This window comes from Physeter macrocephalus, chromosome 6 (assembly GCF_002837175.3).
Source record: "Physeter macrocephalus isolate SW-GA chromosome 6, ASM283717v5, whole genome shotgun sequence".
Taxonomy (NCBI): domain Eukaryota; kingdom Metazoa; phylum Chordata; class Mammalia; order Artiodactyla; family Physeteridae; genus Physeter; species Physeter macrocephalus.
Window position 1 is genome coordinate 69,924,008 of NC_041219.1, and position 23,688 is coordinate 69,947,695.

The following is a 23,688-nucleotide window of genomic DNA, read 5'->3' on the forward strand; positions in this document are numbered from 1 at the left end:
CACACATATGAGTACACCTTCAGATAACTAGAGTTCACAAAAGTGAAACAGACAGACAAGGTCTGACATACTAGTATGTTTAAAAATATTTTGAAGTAAAGCAGCTTATACTTCTTTAATTATGGCAAATGTATAATATTAAAACAGACCAAAGTTAGAACTCTTCTTTAATAACAGACTGAACCTTAGTTACCTGAATTAATTCATCTTCAGGGAGAGATACTGTAAAATTTACATGGCAAAGGCAGCAGGGGATCATAGACCGCAGTTTAAAATACAGGCTCTACACAAAAGAAAATATTAGTAATATCATTTCTTTTAATTTAAAAATTTATAAAAACTGATCTTTTAATGTACATTATACTATGGCAAATAAAGTTGAGAAGATTAAAACACTTCTGTTTCGTCTATTCTTTCATTAAGAATACATTTTTAATATCTAAGCAGACAATAAGATTTAATCATTTCTAAATCATAAAAAAATAAGGGTTTTTTTTAATTTACAAATATAGATTTTTATGAAGTTTAACACTATGAAATAACTTAAAATATATTCCTTTTATAGTGTGGCATATTAAGATGGAGAGGACATCTTTAGCATTTTACTTGATGGCAGGTTAAGATTGATAAGTAAATAAAAATAATTCGGCCTACAACTGTGTAAGGTATTCCAGAAAATATAAATACTTTTCTTCTTTAATTTCATGATCCTGAGGAGTTTTAGCTAAAGTATAGTTAGTCAAAAGGTTCCTACCTTGAGCAAGTTTTCACAGAGATCATTAAAATTCTTATTGAGGGCTTGATTAGTTAGATTAAGGCTGCTTAATCGGATTACTCTTACTGATGTGAACATCTAAATATGGGGAGATATAATGGCATGTCATTTCATTATTTTGAACTAAATACTGTAACAGAAAATAAACAATCATAATTACTGTGGTATTTTTTTAAAAGATAAGATTTTTAACTGCAGTAAAGAGGCCGAAAAGAAAACATATATTAAGAAAAAACTTGCTAAAATCACACATGCTATATTTGCTTAAAATAAAGAATAAAAGGCTTACCTGTATTTCAGATGTCCAATTATTTATACCAGGCATAATTTCTGTATTACAACTATAAAAGCCTGTCAAAATAAATTACAGGGAAAACATATGATAACATTTCATTTATTTTTGTGTTAAAGAATAACATTTTTCGGGGCTTCCCTGATGAGGCAGTGGTTAAGAGTCTGCCTGCCAATGCAGGGACACGGGTTCGAGCCCTGGTCTGAGAAGATCCTACATGCTGTGGAACAACTAAGCCCGTGCACCACAACTACTGAGTCTGCACTCTAGAGACCACAAGCCACAACTACAGAGCCCACGTGCCACAACTACTGCAGCCCACACGCCTAGAGCCCGAGCTCCGCAACAAGAGAAGCCACCGCAATGAGAACCCCATGCACTTCAACGAAGAGTAGCCCCCGCTCGCTGCAACTAGAGAAAGCTGCGTGCAGCAACGAAGACCCAATGCAGCCAAAAATGAATAATAAATAAATTTTTTAAAAAAATAACATTTTTCAATTATTACATAAAGTTCTAACTAAGACCCATTCATTCTTTTTTTCTAAAACTCTATACCTCTGGGAAACTTTAGACCATGTTAGTAAATTATCATGGTTTTTTTGTAATGCATAAACATAAAAGGATTAAAAATCAGTTCACCTAAGTTCTAATGTAAATTTTTTTTAATTAATTAATTTATTTATTTATGGCTGTGTTGGGTCTTCGTTTCTGTGCGAGGGCCTTCTCCAGTTGTGGCAAGCGGGGGTCACTCTTCATCGCGGTGCACGGGCCTCTCACTATCGCGGCCTCTCTTGCTGCGGAGCACAGGCTGCAGACGCGCAGGCTCAGTAATTGTGGCTCACGGGCCCAGTTGCTCCGCGGCATGTGGGATCCTCCCAGACCAGGGCTCGAACCCGTGTGCCCTGCATTGGCAGGCAGACTCTCAACCACTGCGCCACCAGGGAAGCCCATGTAAATATTTTTAAACGATGTGTTTTCAATCTTGGAGCAGCAAAGAACGTGACAGAAGGCAACACTGATAAAGCCGTTAAAATTAAGTTACTGCTATAATAATTATGAACTGAAATACTGATATGCAAAACTAGTCTCATCTCCAGGTAATTTTTCTCTGTTCACCTGAAGGAGGCGGAACATCAGTGAGTAGAGAATGTACGTCTTCCATAGCATCTGTGTCATCAATCTGAAAATGAAAAGATTGAACCTATCACATAAGTAGTAAATATATAATTGTTTCAAATTTTTAAAAATTGTTTTTATTATTTATTAAATAGAAAACATAAGAGTCAAGGAAAAGTAGGGCCATTTTTCCCTAAGTTAAAATATAAAACTTGAAAAAATTTTTCTAGTATCTATAAATTTTTCCACAATAATTATAAATACTTCTAAATGAATTATTTTACATTATAAAGTTTATTGAGTTTACAAAAAATCGAGCCTTTTCTCAAGTCTTTATGAGGGCATGTTTCAAAAGATTTACAAAGATAACAAGCAATCATTATCTCTATTTGTTTAAATTAATACAGTGCAATTAAAAAAAATCTTTTGACTAAATACAGAACTGCTTTAAAATAAAATTACATAGGAGTAAATTTAAAGGCATGTCTTAAAAGAATAAGTACAAATTCCATTTTTCCTACATCACAGTATTCTGTTGTGAATTATAAGTAATGAACATATCCAACTGGACATATATTGACATTCATCTGTACATTGGGGATCTAAGTCCTGACTTACACCCGAGATGTCAAGAACCACTTTCACTTCCACTTTGCTTTAGCCACTCACAGTCATGGCCACAACTCGATTGTGGTATTACCCCAAACATTCTACACTCAGATCTCCAGCATTTTCCAACTATAACCCCCATCTCTCTTACTGAATCTACACCTTGCCCTCTTCTGCCCAGACTCCAAGCACTTCTGTTCTCTACTTAGCCAGGATCCCTGGATCAGAAAATATGATAAATGCTCTGGATCAAAGTGAAAGTAACCCTCATCTGGAGGGTTTGTTAAACAGATTCCTGGGCCCCACCTTGAAATTTTCATTTACTAGGTCTGAAGTAGGGGCCCCAGAGTTTGCATTTCTTACAAGCTCCCAGCTGTTGCTGATGCAACCATCACAGGGCACTTTGAGTACAACTGCTCTAAACTGTACCCTGGAACTTTTTACTCCTTAATCTTTTACCGACCTCCATTTTTTTTTCTCCATTCTCAGACTGCAGAGATTATGAGAAAGAGGCACAAATTCATATAGTCTGAGTTTTCTACAAGGTAACACTCTCACCTCAGTTAAGCCTTGAGCATCTCCCACAGCTGACATCCTGATCACATTCAAGAGCACTATTCTAGACTCTTCAAACCTCCAGTCCCATCCCAATACAATTCTACTGTCACCTTCCTGCTTTACTGAGATCCAGGCATCTGATATTTTCTCTCAACTGGCACCTTACCAGAAAACATTTCTAAGTATCCTCATTTATTTTCCTTTCCTTCGATATCAAAGGAAGATCGTCTATCCTTTCAAAGCTAACCATTCTACAGGGGAGTGCATGGGAAGAAGATCTGTGAGGGCACAGGCTCCATAAACCTTTCATGTCACATTTATTCTCCAAGAAACTTAGTTCATTCTGGATGCGTTTTTACAATGAAAGTTCAATTTCACCTTCTGAATTCAGTAAAAAAAACACTACACTCAGAATTCACAGTGCTTGTGGGAGGGAGGGAGATGCAAGAGGGAAGAGATATGGGAACATATGTATATGTATAACTGATTCACTTTGTTGTAAAGCAGAAACTAACACACCATTGTAAAACAGTTATACTCCAATAAAGATGTTAAAAAAAAAAAAGAGTGGTGATTGATTAAAAACATGGCCATGTTCATGCACAATCATTCCCACTAACAGTAGATGGAAAAAAAAAAAAAGGATTCCCAGTGCTTATATTATTGTGTTACATGTAAAAATGTTATAATTATAGTAACGTTATGACATATAAAGCAGGTAAAAATTATAGTAAGTGAAAGAAGAGAACCTTCTTATTGAAATTAATCCAAGTTTACAAAAAAAGCTCCAAAAGTTTAATATTTTAATTATATTTCAACCCAAACACTAATTTTTCCAAAACTAATTTTCCAAAACAAAGTTTTCCAAAACTTTTTAACTTTTGTTAAAAAAAGATATGTTACCAAGTTTGTTGTAATTTCTATAATAAAATATTCTTTTGATATTTTTAACAGTTGTAACGATACAAAAATATCACACCAATTTAGCATCTGACTGTAAAAATATATATCTTATCTTCCAAAAACTTTAAGAAATTAGTCCAATGCAATAATACCTCCAAAACAAATGCATCTTTCTTCCCATGTGAAAGGTCCAATTCTGTAACTTCATCAGAGCTTTCTGATTGAGATCTCAAAAGTCTTGAGCGTTGTCTAGGTTCTGGAATGGGCGATCCTATAATCTCTTCAGATATCTCCTAAAAGAAATATAATTGCTTTATATCACACGACTGTCTTTTTCTGTTTGGGGTTTTTTTTGTGAACTGCAGTCTTTTTTTTTTTTTTTTTTTACTGAGGTACAACTGACATGTAACATATTAGTTTCAGGTGTTCAACATAATGATTTGATATTTGTGTATGCTTCAGTCTGGTTTTACATTTTTATATTAACAGAAAACTACCGGGGGGGAGGGGAGTATGTAAAATGTATTCATAGTCCATATTTAATTATAACCTTTATGACTAATTAACCTTTTATAGAGTACATAGCTATTTCCTTTAATTGATAATAACAACCTTCATACACTAATCCAGAAACTGTCACAGACACAGCAAGGCAACACTGCCATCTAGTGCACAAAGAGGACACTGCAATTAGTAGGGAATTGGCGGTCCTTCCAGCTCAGAAGGTATTTTCTATTCAGCATTTAAAAGTCCTAATAACCTATAAAGAATTAAAGATTTATTCACCCAAATAAGATACTAATCTTGTATATCTTATGCAGTGGTAATTTTTCAAAGCCTCACATAGTAAAATGTGGACTATGATATATGTATCTATGTACGTGTATATTTACATAATACACATATTATACATGTATTTGCTATGCAACTTATTTAGCTAAATAAACTTTGATAGTTACAATAATGATCTTTTTGAGGTCAGTGTAGGCTACAATCTTATATGGGTTAGTAAACTTTCACCCATTTTTTAGCCAAAGATCACAGCTAATCAGAGGTTCTAAATATCTGCTGGCCACAAGGAATATCAAGAGAATGTGGGTATGTTAAGCACAAATGTAAAAGACACAGCCTGTTGTTGGTGTAACAGAACTATCTTTAAAAAAAAAAAAAGGATTATTTTTTAAAAGGTTTTTCAAAAATGTTTTCAATGTTCATTGCTAGGACATACCTTGCATAAGACTGCAACCACACAGTTCCATAACACAGCTACCTCTGCAGCACCTTCGCATCCATTTACCTTACTTACACTCCACATTAACCTGCCCTAGATAAATCTGACAGGGTACCTATTACAGTGACTACAAAATGAGAAAGAAAAGACTCTGTATTCTTGAACATTTTTACCACAGATAAGCAATCTTTCTTTTTACTAAAAAAGAACATTTTAAGCCATTTCTTTAGTCATTCAACAAGTATTTATCAGGTGGCTACTACCAGGAGGAACTGGTCTAGCCATTAGGAATACAGCCCTGATGGAGCTTCATTCTATTGGGAGTATCAAGCAACAGACAAAAATCAAAAACGTATTTCACACACAAAGACACACAGAGGTAAGAGAAACAGAAAACAATAAAACACAGAAGGAGGATAGGAAGTACCAAAAATTGACAGGAGAGTTAATTTTTTAAATAGGGTGGTCAAAGTCAGCCTCCCTAAAAAATAAGACATTTGAGCATGGATGTAAGGGGAGGTGAAAGAATGAGCAATGAGGAGAGCAAATCTAGACAAGTGGCGGAAAAATCTTTAAGAGAACCTAAAAATATACTAAACTCTAAATAGCAACTTATATATTCACAGTGGAGATTTATTTCACTTACCGGAGGATTGATTTCATATAATTCTTTATTCTTAGCAATCGTGTCATTTATCTTCTTCTGCATATGAGATATATGCTGCTCGTACGAGCCATCATTAGGAGTCTTCCCAGCAATCTGAATACCACCAGGCGTTGGTAAAGCTGCTAAATACACACCTGTGGCTGACTGGTAAAAATAATGGGGAAATAATCAGAAAAAAATATCTAAAGAATAATAGTCCTTAAGTTTTCATATTCAGGAATGTGGTCCTTGCCCTGAAGGAAAAAGATAATTAGCACCAGCGCTTGCATAGGACATATGTGGAAGGGCACAGAAAATCAGAACTGGTAACAGGGGTTGATTACTTCCAGCAAGAACTCTGGGTAGGTCGGGGACAGCAGTGAAAGGATGATTTACTTTTCACTGCATACTCAACTGGACTTTAAAGTTTTTTGTTATGATTGTAAAAAACTGCACTGAAAAAACAGCTTATAAAAATATGACTGAAAGTTGTTAAAAAGTAAATTTTTCATGAATGAGTAGTTTACATTTAAAGTGGCAAAAGTAAAAGGGAAACATGCAAAGCAAGTAAAGAAACTGAGTTCAGAAAGGATAGGGAACTTACTCAAGATCACACTGTCAATAAATGTGGGGAAGAGACTTGAATCTGTTTCCGACTCCAAATACCAAGAACTTTCCACTATACCATCCTGCCTCCATAATCACCAAGAGAGAAAACTTGATACAGACTTATTTTAAATATTTAATTAAATAACTACTAAATTGTGACTTTGTAACAGTACTACATGCCATTAGTACTGAAAAACTATTAGGGGAAATACAAAACAAGATAAAACACACACACACACACACACACACACCTATGCGCATTTATGTTTAAATATGCTTCTGTAAGTAAAGCAAAGCAAAAAAAAATGTATAAAAGTACAAACATCAAATTGTTAACATCAAAGGAGTGGAATGGAGAAAAGACAATTCTTTTAACTCTGGATATTTGCATATTTTGAATTGTTAGAGGTGTTGTTGTTATTGTTATTACACAGTTGCCAATTTTGTAAAAGTCTTTCCTAGAAAGGGTATAGTACTCTATGATGAAGTCTGTGCAGCAGGTGAAATTGATCCCCAGAAGCTCTTTCTCCTGGGTTGTTCATGTGTCCATGACTGCACTCACCACCCAGTCTCTGATGCTCAAGCTCAGAACGCCTTCTGCACCATAGGGCCCCATCTCTTAACACTTTCTTAACTGCATTCACTAATGAGGCAACAGCCCAGGATGGCTGAGAACACAAACTCCGGAATTAGACAGGCCTGGGTTTGAAACTGAGTTCCAGTACATATAACCATATCACTTTGGACAAGTCTCAACCTATCACAGCATCCGTTTCCTCGTCTTATAAAGTGAAGATAATATAACTTTGTTTCTGGAGCAGCCCAGTGCCAGACACCCAGGAGGCACTCGTCAGAGATTAGCTATCATGGAGGCTACTCTTGGGACCCTGAGATTTAAATGCACAGGCTAAAACAGCACAAAGATCAAAAGCTCAAACAGTTATAATGAGTGTCACTAGTGATCAAGAAGAAAAGATTAGTAAGAATCAGAAAAGGTGGTATTTGAGGCAGGCATTGAAGAATTATACCATGGTCACAAACTAGTTTCCTGGGGCTCAACCATCAAAAGTGTTTGCTACAATTGGCACAATGTTCCTTAAACTTCTGAATCAAAACCAAGCTCTTAGTTCCCAAGACACCCACCAATAACTACAGTTCTGTATTCAGCCTGACTACACATTTATGTTATGCCCTCGCTAAGCCTGTGAGTTTTTAGACGGATGAATTATAAAGAACACTCTTTTCCCCAAGTTAATCTAAATATCAAGTATTTTAATATGAATCAGATTACCTTTATTAATCACTGCAAATTCCTCTTGTTAAAAAAGTAAGATTTCCTAATTAATCATCAACACACAATTATCCCCTCTATACAGAAATTTGCATATTTGCTTTTATAGAAAGAACAGATGAAGCAGGAAACAATTTAGCATTTTATCTACAAATGCATACTGAGAAAAAGAAACCAAATTCCATAAATTTCTTTTATTTATTTATTTATTTATTTTGGCTGCAGTGGGTCTTCGTTGCGGCATGCTGACTTCTTAGTGTGGCATGTGGGATCTAGTTGCCCAACCAGGGATCAAACCTGGGCCCCGTGCATTGGGAGTGCGGAGTCTTACCCACTGAAGCACCCCAGAAGTCCGCCATAAATTTCTTAAAATTAAATTTCTATGCATGTCTCAGAAAGATGACAGAGAATTCCAATTTGAAAAGTACTGGTGACATAGACAAAAATTCTGGCTGGCAAAGTGTGGAGAATATGAGAGAATTTCCATAAATATTTTGCAGGTATCTAGTTCTCTGGGTCTCTCAGGCTACTTAAAAAGGCAGTTCTCACTTTCCCCACTGATAACTTTCTAGTCAGAATTTATTTTCTAATAAGCCAAGGTGAACATGAAGCTAAGATAAAGAGCTTTTCAATGCCTCACAATTTATTAGCACTTCAGAAACACACGTATTTTATTGCACATTCCACTGCTGAGCACTGGTGCACATGTCTCTCATGTATTGATTTTCTCCATTAAAACTAAAGATTCTTTTAGCACAGTCGTCCTCCCCGCTCAGGAGTGATTTTGTCCCCCAAAGGACATCTGGTAACATCTGGGGACAGTTTTGGTTATCACACTGTGGGGAAGCTGTTCGAATCTAGTGCACAGAGGCCAGGGATGCTGCTAAACATCCTACAATGAACAAGACAGCTCCATATAACGGAGTTATCCAGCCCCAAATGTCAATAGTGCCAAGAAGGAGAAACCGTGTTTTAGCAATGTACAAACAATAATAAACTTCAGAACAGTGGTGGCCAACTTACAAACAAGCTATACATGGCAATTCTTAGAAATCTGACCATAGGAATTATGATCAGAATACAAAAATATAATAATAGTATAAATATAAATAAATTTATGTAAGTTTATTAATTTAATTTCAAATAATAATCTTATAAATATAAAAACATTTGAAAGCCTATCACTAGATATATTTTTTTTACTTCTTATAATGTCCCTAAAGCCTAAAAGCCTTAATGCCAGATCTTTAGATAAGTCTTTTTGGGAGACTCTTTGAATCACATAAAACAGAATCTACAGCTACAGGAATCACAAAACAAAACCAAAACATCGAAACTCACCGCTAAGCCCATCAACATATTTTCACCCACTGATATCTGAATTCTCAGTCCAAATAAAGCATTCATTCCTTTGAGTTTTAGTTTATTCATTAGCTGAGTATGCACTTCATATTCCATAAATGGCAACAGATTACTGATAGCTGTGGCATTTGCTTCTGCTTGCGCCTTCTTTTTTAAGCGACACAACCTGTTAAGGAAAATAATTTAGTCAGTGGAGAGTGTTCTTGGTACAATCTTAAGAAATGTCCAATTTTTTAAAAGTTTCTAAAAGTGTGCTTGATAAAACATTTACTTGTTTCAAACAGACTTCTTAAGTTTTAACAATAATCTTTTCTGCCATTTTTTTCACTGCACATACTTTTGCTAAAAGTCCTATTTGAATAAAAAGGAAAAAAAATCTCAAAATCTCTAGAAATGAAATACTGATCAAAATCACTAGAGAATATAATTTTGCATCTTAGGTTTCATAACTCCCTGTGATCATATAATGGGTGGATGGCAAAGGAAAAAACTTAATTTACTCATTAAAAGAATACAAAGCCTACTTGAGTATACACCATGTGCCAGGCACTGTTCTAGGTGGTGAGCGCTGATCAATGAATAAAACACAAAGTCCCTGTTCATGCTTATATTCCAGTGGGGGCAGAGGGGAGGGGAGTAGGAATAAACAAAGAAACAAGGCAACCACAGATAATGCTTAAGAATCCAGTCTGGGGCTTCCCTGGTGGCGCAGTGGTTGAGAGTCCACCTGCCGATGCAGGGGACACAGGAAGATCCCACATGCCGCAGAGCGGCTAGGTCCGTGAGCCATGGCTGCTGAGCCTGCGCGTCTGGAGCCTGTGCTCCGCAACGGGAGAGGCCACAACAGTGAGAGGCCCTCATACCGCAAAAAAAAAAAAAAAGAATCCAGTCTGTGCAGAAAATAAACCAGGTGAAGAAAAGTGAGAATAACTCGACATAAGGCCTCACAGAAGAGATGACACCTGAACTGGGATCTTAAAAGCACGATGGAATTGGGAACGCTGGAAAAAGACAATGTTGGAATGGAGCTGGCATATTAGAAGAACCAAAAGAAGATCGCTGTAGGTCAAGTGAAGTGAGCAAGGGTGAGGGCAGCACAGATGAGGGTGCAGTGAAGCATGGGCATGAGCATGTTAGGGGCTTCGGGTCATGGTGAGGAGTTTGATTTTATTCTGCCAGCACTGGGAACCCCCACATAGGTTTTACGTAGTAACACGACCCAAAGTATATTTTAGGACATCGTTTATACTGCTACACAGAGAATGGAGTAAAGATAAGAGAACCGATGTGAGGATGGCAGACAAGAGGCTTAAATTTAGGTAAGAGACAATGAGAGCTTGGACTAAAAAAGGTAGCTGTGAAGATGAAGGAAAGATCCCCAAACTGGCAAGCCAGGCTATTTAGGCCAATAGTTCTCAAACTCTGCCTTGCATCAGAACCACCTGGAGGGCTTGTTAAAAAACAATTACCATCCCCAGAGTATCCGATTCAACAGGTCTGGCACGTGACCTGAGAATTTGCATTTCTATACGGTCCCCCACAGATGGTGATGCTGTTGGTCTAGGTACCACACTCTGAGAACTGCTGATGAAGACTAATCCCCTCTTACCTAAAACAGAAAAAAAAAAACCTGAATAAACTATATCTTTAAAAATCTTCCTAAAAGCATCACAGGACCAGGGCAAGGAGCAATGCAGGGTACAAACATAAGGAGGTAGCATAAGGAAATTCTTTTGTGGTGGTGGAACAGTTCTGTATCTTGACTGCGGTGGTGGTTTACACAAATCTATTTGTGGGATAAAACTGCATAGACCTATATATATATATATATATATATATATATATATATACACACACACACAAATACATAAATGAATGCAAGTTTAAAAAAGTGTAAAACTGAATAAGGTCTGTAGCATAGTTAACAGTATTATAACAGTGTCAATTTCCTAGCTGATACTATACTACAGCTGTATGAGATGTCACCAATGGGGGAAGCTCATTGAAGGTTACACAGGACTCTATACAATTTTTGCAACTTTCTGTGAGTCAAAGCAAGTAAAAGACAATGAACAATAACCAGCAGAAACAACAGAAAAAAAAGATTTTAGATATTAAAATCATCAGTTACAGAATCAATCATAGACTACAGTATATGATATATTTGAAAAAGAACAAAATAAAACTTCTGGGAATAAAAATAGATGATCAAAAATTTAAAAACCCAATTATTAGGTGTAATAGCATATTAAAGACAGCTGAAGAGAAAATTAAAGAACTGAAAGATAAATAAGAAAATATCCAAAATATAACATAAAGAAACAAAAAGATTAAAAAACATAAGACAAGAAAATAACAGACATAGAGGAGGCAGTGAAAAAGTCTAACATAATTTAATTGGAGTATCAAGAAGAGAGAACAGATGAAACACAGAACTAATCTAAAATTTTTTAAAAATTCATGAAAGACACCAATCTACAGATTCAAGAAGCCCAAGGTATAACAATTAGGATAAAGAGAACTCCATACCTTAACACTTCATAGGGAAACTGCAGAAAACCAAAGACAAATAAAATAGCTCACACACAGCCTGAGGGGAAAAAATAGACAAAGTTCAAAGGAACAACATTTTGCCTAATAGGTTATTTCTCAACAGTCGCAATGAAAGCCAGAAGGCAGTGGAAGGGTATCTTCAGTGTGCTTAAAGAAAATAACTGCCAGCCCCAAATATCTTTTAAAGATAAAATAGACTCATTTTTCAGACAAGTAAAAATAGACAGTTCACCACCAGCAGATCCACCAAAAAAAATACTCAAGGAGATAACTCAAGCAAAAGAAAAACAATCCTAAATGGAAGGTCTAAGAGGCAACAGGGAATGAAAGCAAAAGTAAATGGATTAGAAACGTACTTTAGAAGAAGATGTAACATGCCTTTGTAATAACTTTGATATGGGGAGGTAGAATACCATATCTGGAAGAAAGAACTGGATAGAGCAAGTATCACTTATGAAAACAGAAAAGACCAATATGAAAGAAATGGAGAAAATCAGCAGTTCAATTTGGAACAAGTATGAGATGCCTAAGAAAATGATGTGTAAAGCAGACAGGAAAGTATATGGGTCTGAAACTCAGAAGAAAGTTCTGGACTAGAGCTATAAATTTGGGAGTCCTAGACTTACAGACAGCATACAGACTTATAGGAGTTGATGAGTTCAACTAGGAGAAAGCTTTGAAAGGGGGTCCAAACTCACGGCTCTCAGGGAACAAGAAATGAGGAGGAATCAACAAGGAGACTGAAGACTATACATAAAGGTAGGAAAAAGGAGGAGGTGTGGCACTGTGAAGTCAAAAGTTTCAAGAAGGAGAAAATGATCAAGTGTGTGATTATTGTTGAGATGTTAAGTAAAATGAGGACAGAAATGCTCAATGGATTTGGTAGCCTGGCAGTTGTTGGTGACCTAGATAGCTGCAGCTGTTTCCTGTGTGCCAACCACAATTTAGCATTTCCTATTCCGGTACACTTTAAAAGGAACTCTTAACAGCTAACTGAAGTTGTAAAGGAAACACCACAGAGCACTGTTCTTAAAAAGACGAAAAAGTCAATTTCCACAATGTATTAGATATTTAATGTCATTAAAGCATACTGAGTCACACCCCCAGCCTGCAAAAGGTTAATTAATAATCCTCATAATAATACACATTTGTACAGAATTTCAATGTTTAAAACTGCTTTTGCATATAAACTTATCTGAGTTTCATAAACAGGGTATTTTTCCTCCATATTTTCCATACAGTAAAATAAGAGGTTCAGATAGAACTGCCAAGCCCGCCCGGGATCACACAGGTAGGAAGGAGCAGATATTTGAAAATACGTCTATTTGACTCCATACCCTATACTCCTTCAAGGATCTCAAATACCGTCTTCACAAACATACCTTGCTTGAATGAGACAACCTTTTCCAATAACTGCTGCATCCACTGGGAGGTCTATAGTTGTAAAGAGAACATCAGGAACTTTTTGTTTCCTGCAGTTATAGCAATATGTGAGATGAGCTGGAAATGGCATATTCAGTTCATCATATGGTATATGGCAAAATCCACAGCCTGCAGGCAAATTTTCTTCTAGCCTATTAAGAATACATTAAGAAAAAAAAAGGTATTCTTGAAAATTCTATGCATTTTTTCAAAAACATATATTACATATCCAATACTTGTATACAAACTACACCACAAGTTCAACCATAGTAAGTACCACTATGACTGATAAGAAATGACCAGGAAATCAGAACCATGCACTGTGCTATGAAAGAAGAGGCTTATACAAGTAGAGTCATTTTGCATCAATTCTTATGTTTGATGACTTATCACCCGACAAAAACCACTATCATTCCAATGGTTTTTCCTTTGGCATACAACATAAAAACAAATGGCTAGACAATAAGCATGACATTTTTTTACTGTGTGACAAAGATAACACAAATAAAATCACAAAATAATTCCTAAGAAAACTTTTTAACCAACCTAACAATTTGAAAAAAATCTATGGTTAAAGACCTACTAGAGCATGGACTTGAGGACATGGGGAGGGGGAAGGGTAAGCTGTGACGAAGTGAGAGAGTGGAAGGGACATATATGCACTACCAAATGTAAATTAGATAGCTAGTGGGAAGCTGCCGCATAGCACAGGGAGATCACCTCTGTGCTTTGTGACCATGAGAGGGGTGGGATAGGGAGGGTGGGAGGGAGGGAGACGCAAGAGGGAAGAGATATGGGAACATATGTATATGTATAACTGATTCACTTTGTTGTAAAGGAGAAACTAACACACTATTGTAAAACAGTTATACTCCAATAAAGATGTTTAAAAAAAAAAAATCTATGGTTAAAAACAAATCTATTTAAGAGGAAATAATGTAAGTTAAAGCTAGGCATACTCTAAAGTTTCTAATTTATGATGTCTGTTTTAGCATTTCTGCGAAACCAAAACACCTGTGTTTCAGAAATGAATATCCATCATACATAAAGCACAAATGAACAACCCACAACCTCCCCATTCATTGTAAAATGTCTGTTGTACTGTGCTGTTTATGAAATCATTTTAGAATGATTATTTATTCAGTCATTAAATATGAGGAAATGAGGAGAACAGCAAGGGAAACAGAGGGAAGCTCCATGGAGAAATCCCAGCTTTCACACAGCCACATCTTCTATGGCTCTGGTAAGATGTGGGTTCTCAAATCCCTTTCACCTAAAGCAACCCTTTAAAAGTTGAAATTTGGCAAGTAGACACATTAAAAAGGGAAAAGAAAACTCATACAACACCTACCAGGAGTCAGGCTTTCTGTAGATTCTTTGTACACATTATTTCACTGAATTTTCACAATAACCCTCTAAATCAAATTAAGTTTCTCCCAGATATTATTCTTTTACTGTTGAGATGGCATTCTCGCCTATTAGAAGTAACAGGGGACTCAGACAGATCTGGGCAGAGCCGTGGGACTCTGAGCAAGTCATTTAACCTCTCAGAGCCTCCTCTATAAAAGTGCAACAACAATATCCACCTAGAAAGGGTCTTTTTTGGTTTTTTTGAAGATTAAGTAAGAAAACTATAGCTAAATACTCACCCCCGTAATATAACACCCAACAGAGAGCAACAAAAACTAGTTCCACTTGGCCTGAAACCAAGCTGAGATATTAAGTAACTTGCTCAGTCACACTAAGTACTAAGTAGCCGACCTCAGATTTTTATGCCAGTTTGTTTGAATCCAAAGCCCATGTGTTACAAGCGGACACAGAATGAAAACTGGGGCAATTTTTAACTAAACACCTCACAGAAATTTGAAGATAAGTGGTGCAACATCATAAGGCATAAAAAATAAAAGTGCTAAAATTTATGAAAGCATTTGAAATATGAAATGTACAAAAGGTATTATCTTTGAATACTCATACCCTAGGGAATTTTTTTCTTCCTCTACTCTCCTAAATTTTTCAAATTTTCTCTAGTAAGCACTAATAATTTCATAGCAGAAAGAAAAAGACATTTTCCTCTTTTACAAGTAGGGATGGTATCTGTTGCATCAGACTGCCATTCAAGAGAGCTCACTGTGTCCATCCAAGCCACAATACTGAAACAACCAAGCTGGATGGGAAAGGCTGTTTGTTTAATTAGGCTTCTATCTAGTGAAGAATGGAATCTATTGACACGGGTGAGAACTATATGACAGGACTGGGACAACTCACTGGCAAAGTCAGTTTTCTCAAAGGAATATTCCAATTGTTCAATATACTGCAAAATGTCCCACCTCCACTTTCCTATTTACCATGACTTTTAACGCTCAGAAACATATTATGGTCAAAACCCATTTTTAATACTGACAAAAGAAGAAACTGACCAAGGTCTTCTGTGTGCCTACCAGAGCTAGCATATCTTTCTTTGCTACACAGAGACTTGCAAATTTATACTAAATTTGATCACATACAGAATTTTTTTGTTTTCTTCCTTAATATACACTAATACATTAATACTGGGGGAAAATAAATATGCATAGTGTAGGGCACGGGGTATTTAAAATTTATATTATTTGGGCAAACTCTGGTACCAAACTAATAGTTTTTTGTATATATATTTGATAACTTCATCGTTTTATGGAAAATACTTATGACGTTTATGGAAGCTAACAGATTAAAGGGACCAATAATCAAATAAACCAAAAAGTAATCTCATTTTACCTAATGCTATCATTTTTACTTTCTCTTTCACATATATTAAAGTTATATTTCATGAAGCTTTTATAACATAATTGAAGCTTTTATACATAATTTTCGGATAACATAGTGTTTTGTCTGTTTTGTAAATTAAGAATTTTATGAAAATTGTTTCATGACCTATTCCTGTTTTGGAGGTAAGAGAAAGGAAAAGGAAAGGAAGAGAAAACTCAAATAAATTATTTCTACACTGTAGGAAACAAAAAAATGTATACTTGAAATCCTTCGATTGGTAATCATATGTGTCATTTATCAAGATATTAGAAATAATGACGTGTCATACAGTGCAGAGCCCAACACTTCTTTGTTGCTATGGATTAAGTAAAAATCAGTAAAGTGCCTGGTCCTGATTTCAAAATTGCACGCCCTATAACCCACCCTCATAGAGAAGGACTAGCCCAGCTCTGAGAGGAAGAAAGTCAACCTCTCCCTTCTCTGCCCTTAAGGAAAATAAGCCAGGCTGTCATGACAACCTCTGTTCCAAACAGCCCTCCACGGTGCCATCCTGCAGAAATCTAGGGTTCAGTACAGCTGCTGTGCCGGATGCAGATAAAATACAGACCTCTTCACTACAAAAGAAAAAAATATAAACAAGTTAACATTTTCAGGGAATCTAACTTTGGAAAATGTTAAATATCAAAGTGATTACAAGGGTGACAATTTAAATTTAAAGTTAGACTCTACTAAATATTAATATCACAGGATTACCTCCTAAACCTAGAATAGAAAACAGAAGTAATGTTGTTAAAATGGAAAGGATAAGAATTCTTTCTTATTTAAAAATTGTAAAAGATAAAGCATAATATTAATGACAATTGATTCCTTTATTTTGTTTGTTTTTTATTTTTTTATTTTTCCATGGAAAGGAATTTTATTTTAAATATAGCAGTGTGATTACTTTAAAATATGGTAAAGCTGATAAAGACTGGAATGTTTCAAAATAAAGGTAGTAAAAAACTGTATTGCTGAATCCAGCAATAACCCATCAAATTATATTAAAATACTCTTTAAATGTATATTGAATTTTATTAAAATTATTCTAAAAGCACAACTATGTAAATATCTATATTGTTATAGCTTAATTCAAACTTAATAATAAAAAGATATCTGAAACAAATAAAATACAAAATAAACTAAACAGAGCTTATGCTACATCATTATATGTATGATAAAAACTGATTTTCAAAAGAATTCTTTGAAACTCTTGATTACATACCACCCAGCTTGAAAGCTAAAAAATTAAACAATCAACACAATTATTGAATGAGGTCACCCAAAGCTAATGAGAAAAGTAGCAGCCTAGGGACGAAATGCTGCAAACAAAGAGTAAATGGACCAGAAGAAAGGATGTAAAAGAAATGGTCACTTGATCTGTAAGAGGCCAGGCTTACAATGTTTAAGTGGGCACTGAGAACATCAGAAAAAGTAACGGGGAGCCACAGAAGGCGCCAAATCAAGGAGCTACAAGAGCAGGCACGCATTTCAAGGTATGTGTTTCAGGGAACTGAATCCAATAATAGTAAGACGGGTTAGAACAGAAAAAACTAGTAAAGACAGGATTAAAGACAAAGATATTTTGAGGTCTAGAGGGAAAGGAGATGTTTGTATCAGGTAAATGCAAACTTCTAAGTAAATTAATTGAACTCATTTCTATAGACTCCTGCAACTGTGATTTATCTCCAGCCACTGATCTACACCTCTGGCCTTCTCCACATGCTAGTCTTTTCGCCTTGAAAACCCTCCCTATGCCTTTTCTCTTCATTGATATAACTCATGCTCATCTCCCAAGATTCAGTTCAAGCTTCATTAACACTTTCTTCCAATCCTACTTCTAACCTCCAGCCTTCTGAGATCCTAAAGCATCCTAGGATATCTCTATCATAAAATATATTATACTTGTCATAATTCTCCAGGAGAATGTGAATCTGATGGCAAGAACTATGTCTTTTAAAACCTTATCCCTACGACCGGAGAGTGCATGACACGAAATCCATGAATAAGCAAGACTACCTACTGGGGAGTAAGGCAGGATAAGCATAACAAAGTTAGCAGTTTAACAGAAGTAGAACAGCTACTATGGGAATACAGCAGTTCAAGGGTATAATACGTGGTCTGCAAAGGAAAAGAAAGGGTCCTCAGAAGATGAAATAGCATGGCTCTGTAACATCCTCATTTACTACAGTCTAATCATTTTTTCTCCAACAAAAATGATCGCCACCACCACAAGAGAGTTATCCATGTAATAGCTGGCAGTAAGAATTATCCAACACAAGGTGGAAAAATAAGACAGCAGTAGGTCAAACAGTTTCTAGATGATATCTACTACAAACTTCTGAACGAGTGGAAAGTAGGGGTTCAAGGATGGCAGATAGCAAGTAAAGTCAGAACCTATGTAAGGAACTGGGAAAACTCTTGGTTAGGATAAGGGTCAAAACAAACTAGGTGTAAATGAGCAAATGGAATGGGTGGGAAAATATTTGGGTGGAAAAATATTAAGCTGTGATCCAAGAGGGAAATTTTATGGTTTCAAATTTTTAAAGAGAAGCAGTTTCAAGCGACAGTGAGGTCCAAAATAAGGCTGAAAGTCACGTGAGGACAGAGAATTTGAGAATGAGAAAGTACAATGCCAGGCTGTTAGAAGGGAGATAACCTTGTTTAACTGGAGGAAGATGGGCCAAGCAGTAATGAACAAGGCAGAAGAAAGTTTTGGAGGTAGAAAATTCTGAACTGTGGAATGGCATGGACTTTAGGGAGGAGAGGCTGTCCAAATGAAAGGTAGGAGAAACGTGGAGTGAGAACTGAGAATATGGAAGTCCCTTCCTAACTGGGTAGAGTTAGAACGGATGATTTGTTGGCAGGAGAAAGTTAAGTTACAGTTAGTAGAAGAAGGCAGAAAGAGTTTACAATGAACTTTAAAGACACATGGCAAGTTCATTTACAATAGATCACGGGTTCCAAAATCCCAGAGGAAGGAGTTAGTGGAGTCACAGACTGGAATAAAGTAGGCCTAGAGTTACTACTTGCTATATGCCAGTATTATATTCTCATTTAATCCCTCAATAACCTTAACTGATAGGCAGTTATTATCTCCACTTCAGTGTACAAACTGAGGCTCACAGGAGTAGAGTAACTTTCCCAAAGTTTCACATTAATTAAGTAGCAAAAATGGCGTATGAACCTCGGTGTGATGTACTCTAAAAAAGCCCATGCTCCTGGACCACTCCACTATTTTTCTTTTCCCTGTATCTGCATAAAGCTTTCCCCCTCGACAATCTGTAACTTACAGCATCTAGAAAATCAAGTTGTTTTCATTTACCAGATGCTAGTTGATTCACTGTAGCCCACTACAGCATGACAGCCTAATGCTTTGGCATGTGATTTTATTTCTTGTCTGATTTCTGCCCACCACGCATCTCGAGTTTCTGGTTCATCTGAAAAATAAATTTTAAATCAGTTCACTACTAAATAGCACATTGTCTATTTGAACATGAAATGTTTAAAATAAGCATACTCTGGAAGGCAAAGAAGTACTATTCTACAACAGTTTTTAAAACTTCACATCTTTAAAATGCTACTTCTCAAAAAGCTTATTAACATTTTAATTCAATGCTACTTCTCAAAAAGTTTAACATTTTAAACTCGATTGCTAGAAAATAAACCACGTAGTTCTATTTGCTTTATTACTTTAAGGGACATCTTTAGGGATGTATTTAATTAGATACAACTTGAAAGGTAGACCCAGAGTTTCCAGATTCCAATCTTAACCTAAAAGGACATCCTATGTCTCACCTCACTGAGTGGATACCTTTATGAGTCATATCCATAAATTTAACTTAAATTCTGATTTCACTTCCTGGTACCTATTTTTTATAATGCGCTATATTCTGGGTTTTTTCCAAGGCAAAGATTTGTCAATGTTAAAAAGCAGAAAGCCATCTGTAGCCATTCTTCTAAAGAGATATGGGTCCTGAAGCAAAGTGGCAAGAAATAAAGGGACTGGCCAATGCAAAATAAGGAAAGCAAATACATTTAAAAGATTAATACAAAGAATCTGGTTAATGTATATAAGGACAAATTTCAGATAGAACACTATAACTCCATAAATGGCTCTGTCATTAAGAAAATGCTTTAGAATCACAGAATTGCATTTTATTACCATAGAGGAGTCCAATATTGCTTGTAATGGAGAATTATAGATGGAGCATCTGTCACACATACTTCCTAATCACTTGCATTTAGCTGCAAACTACTGGTGAACAGCAGCTGCATATATAGTAACTTTTTAAGTGCAAAGATGTTAAAAACAGAAACGGTCTATAATCAGCATATCCTAATTTGTTTCTTTTTGTGGCAATCCCGTTTGGGAACAATTTGGAATAGAAAAAACAACTCTAAATAATATTCTAAGTTCTTACTGTAAATTTTTCACATCAAAGGCACTATTAAGACTGAAAATCAAACAATCCAAAAGCCTTCTTTTTTGAATTTCAGTACTTATGCAGTTTTCAAATACGTTTTTCAAAATAAGTAGAATAAGTAGAATCCTACTCACTAGTGAAATACTGAAGACAGCAAAGTAAAGAAAGGTTAAAAAGCTTCGTATAGCTCACATTCCTATGATCTCCTCCGCAGGAAGGAGATCAGCAAAGGGGAGAAATGAGGAGATAAAAGCCAGAACTACAAAGGACGCCAGCCAGTTCTTGATTTAAAGTTTTGGATCCAATACAGAGCTACCCTAAAACTTTCTTTCAGAAGAAAAGAAAGAAATGCAAACTCCAGGAAACTCAGGAAAAGATCAGAGTACGAAATAAAATAAAGAAGGAAAAGAAACAGAAAATACTACCATATGGTGTTAGCAATCAATATTATGAATTAAGAAGTGTGTGAGACAATTAGGTGGTCCTATTTTGCACATACACTACTATGTTAAAGAACTTCTTCATATTCCTAACTGACACGTAGACATCAACAGCACAAATACACTTTCTAATCCATTCTTTTTAGGACATACATGTTTTCAGACCAATTTGGATATCTATTTAACATCATCCTTTCCTAACAGGGAAATTTTATATCATAAGGTGAACTATTATTCAAGTAGTTGCTCATCTATCAAAGTACTTATGATTCTCTGAAAATAGATATCACAAATAAGAGAAATATATCTCAGTTTAGAAAATAATTATTTTCCTGAAAAACTATGTAAAGTAAAAAGCCTAATCTTTCTAAAATTTAATAGAACATGCTATTTACTTTTTAAATCATTCCAGAAGTTTACAATATTACTTGCTAAACCAAATAATCGTATACTACATTTTTAGATTTTTCACATTAGGTTTGCCTACATCTTGCTGCAAGTAATACATGGTAGCTTTTCTGTTTTAAAAATGAATTTTACAGGAAGTAATCCACAATATTGTTGTTTAAATTAATGAAAAATGGAGGAAGTTACTTATTTTAAGTTCAAGATCTATTTATTTAGAAAGGCCAGCATGCCTAAATGGAAAAATATGTAATAATAATTACTATGAGATACATGTAACCACATAGAATACAAAGTTTTTTTTTACATCAAACTTACCTTGGTATAATACATAAAATAATCAGATAATTAAACCAAACACTATGAAAGAATAAGTGGCTGATTTAAAACAAACAAACAAACAAACAAACAAAAAATGCTGAATGCAGCGCAAGTAGAGCATTCATTCTCTTCTGACAAGTTCACAAGCAGCCTTTATTTTGACACATGAGCCACACAATTACACATGGGGATGCCACTGTTGTACTTAATAAAGTATTTACAAGCTTAATAAAAGCTAAAAAGTTACATAACATGGGGGGCTAAGGAAGCAAATGGCATATGTCCACACTCCAAAGAATTTCTTAAATTTGGTTTTTGGCTAAAGCAAAAGCTCAAAGAACGAAGGGTTTTGCAAAGCAGATTCAGCAGACAAGAGCCAGAAACAATGGATGTTTTGGCGCATGCTTGGATCAGGTGACAGTACAGACTGAAAACTATGGCAGCTCACTGAAATGGTTACAGAAAGTAATGGCCCTAGATTCTAGGTGAAAGCAAGGCAAGCATACAGTAAGGAACACTTAATCACAAACTAGTAACTGGATTAACAATAATTACCGACAACTGTAAGCAAGAAGTCAAAGGAACTTTTTGGCTATTAAATTTAGGGGTTAATTAAGATAAAATTAGGATAAATCAATTTATTTAACATTACAGAAAAATTATATTTATCTTCAAAGCCTATTTTATACTTAATGCCAGAGATGAGCCAGAGAAAATTCAAGTAGTAATCATAACTCAGCCTAACTTATTACCACTGAAAATTCAGAAATATCATAGTATTTAATCCCTATTAATGGAATTTTTAAAGCTTAGAAACAGCTAATTACATTTCTTACAGGAAACACACTAGTGAATTTGAAATGTTTTATTCACCCTACAAAAGTAAAAACTAAGGATTTACCATACTTATATAAAAGGCAAAACAAAGAGTCTGGCTTAAAAATTTACTGGCAACTATACATGCCATATATGAAACTGGATACAATCTGGTCACTTGAAGGATATACAGCTGAGATGCGAGGGTTGCAAATAAACATTTCAGAGATGTCAAGAAAAAAATATTTTCACTTTAAATACCATGCTCCTCCCAATAATCTATAGAATTATTTATAATTATAAAAAGATTATCACTTTAGGAGATATTAAAAGTTATTTATTTATACAAACTATATTTCAAACTATTTTATGTTTTTCTTCTAAGGGTCAAAACTCTTCATTGCTAGTATCACAAATCTTTTACTATATCCTTTTAATTGTAGGCATGAACTGAGCTCTAGATCAATACCTCACTGATGCTTTTTTTAGGGGTAATGTCTTCAGGCCTGGGTTGACACCACAGTCAATTCATTTTACTACTGTTACTTGTCTAGAGCATGGCCATAGCTTGATATCTTGCCATCGTTTTAGCATTTTATCTTGTTTTTGAAGTACAGGTGACACTGGTAAAGATTCCTAAAATGACAGTAATAGTTTACATCTCAAAGAGTAAAGCAGTGAACAACTCAACATAACATGCTTTTATAAAACTGAATCCCTTTGAGATTTTAGGCAATTACACACTTGCAACTAAGAAACACTGACTACCTAAAGTGTTCAATTTAGTTCTATTTTTATATAGTTCTACAAGAGAATAACTCTGTCCTTGGGAATCTTTTAATCTAGTTGAAAGAAAAACAGGAAATGGATAGTTATTCAATCTAAATTTTAAATAAGCAAGAGAAGATGAAGTGTTAGGTAGGATTTTCAGTACAATGATAGTGTATCTTGCTAATGGACAGCACAAAAAGCTACATTCTCAAATACCTGAAATTAATATTCCAACCCAAAACAACCTTTTGAAGAAGACATATTTCCCCTAATGAAACAGAAATTAGAGGGTTCAGGTTCAAGGGAGTATACAACCTTAAACTGGGTGGTGATTCAATACAGACTAAAAAGAAGAGTCTC

The 23,688-nt window shown here is 35.3% G+C and overlaps 1 protein-coding gene across 10 annotated transcripts in view; it reads right to left on the reverse strand.

Moving 5' to 3' along the window:
• Positions 1-23,688, reverse strand: part of C2CD5 (C2 calcium dependent domain containing 5) — an 81,918-nt gene that overhangs the window by 17,077 nt on the left and 41,153 nt on the right. For all 10 annotated transcript variants that reach the window (XM_007116132.4, XM_028491089.2, XM_028491087.2 and 7 more), the window contains 10 exons: positions 19,474-19,588; positions 16,631-16,726; positions 13,328-13,519; positions 9,372-9,558; positions 6,131-6,295; positions 4,406-4,546; positions 2,184-2,247; positions 1,065-1,126; positions 755-853; positions 194-283 (listed from right to left, as the gene is read on the reverse strand). In XM_007116132.4, the coding sequence (XP_007116194.2) occupies positions 194-283; positions 755-853; positions 1,065-1,126; positions 2,184-2,247; positions 4,406-4,546; positions 6,131-6,295; positions 9,372-9,558; positions 13,328-13,519; positions 16,631-16,726; positions 19,474-19,588 (1,211 nt within the window). The remainder of the gene's footprint in view (positions 1-193; positions 284-754; positions 854-1,064; positions 1,127-2,183; positions 2,248-4,405; positions 4,547-6,130; positions 6,296-9,371; positions 9,559-13,327; positions 13,520-16,630; positions 16,727-19,473; positions 19,589-23,688) is intronic.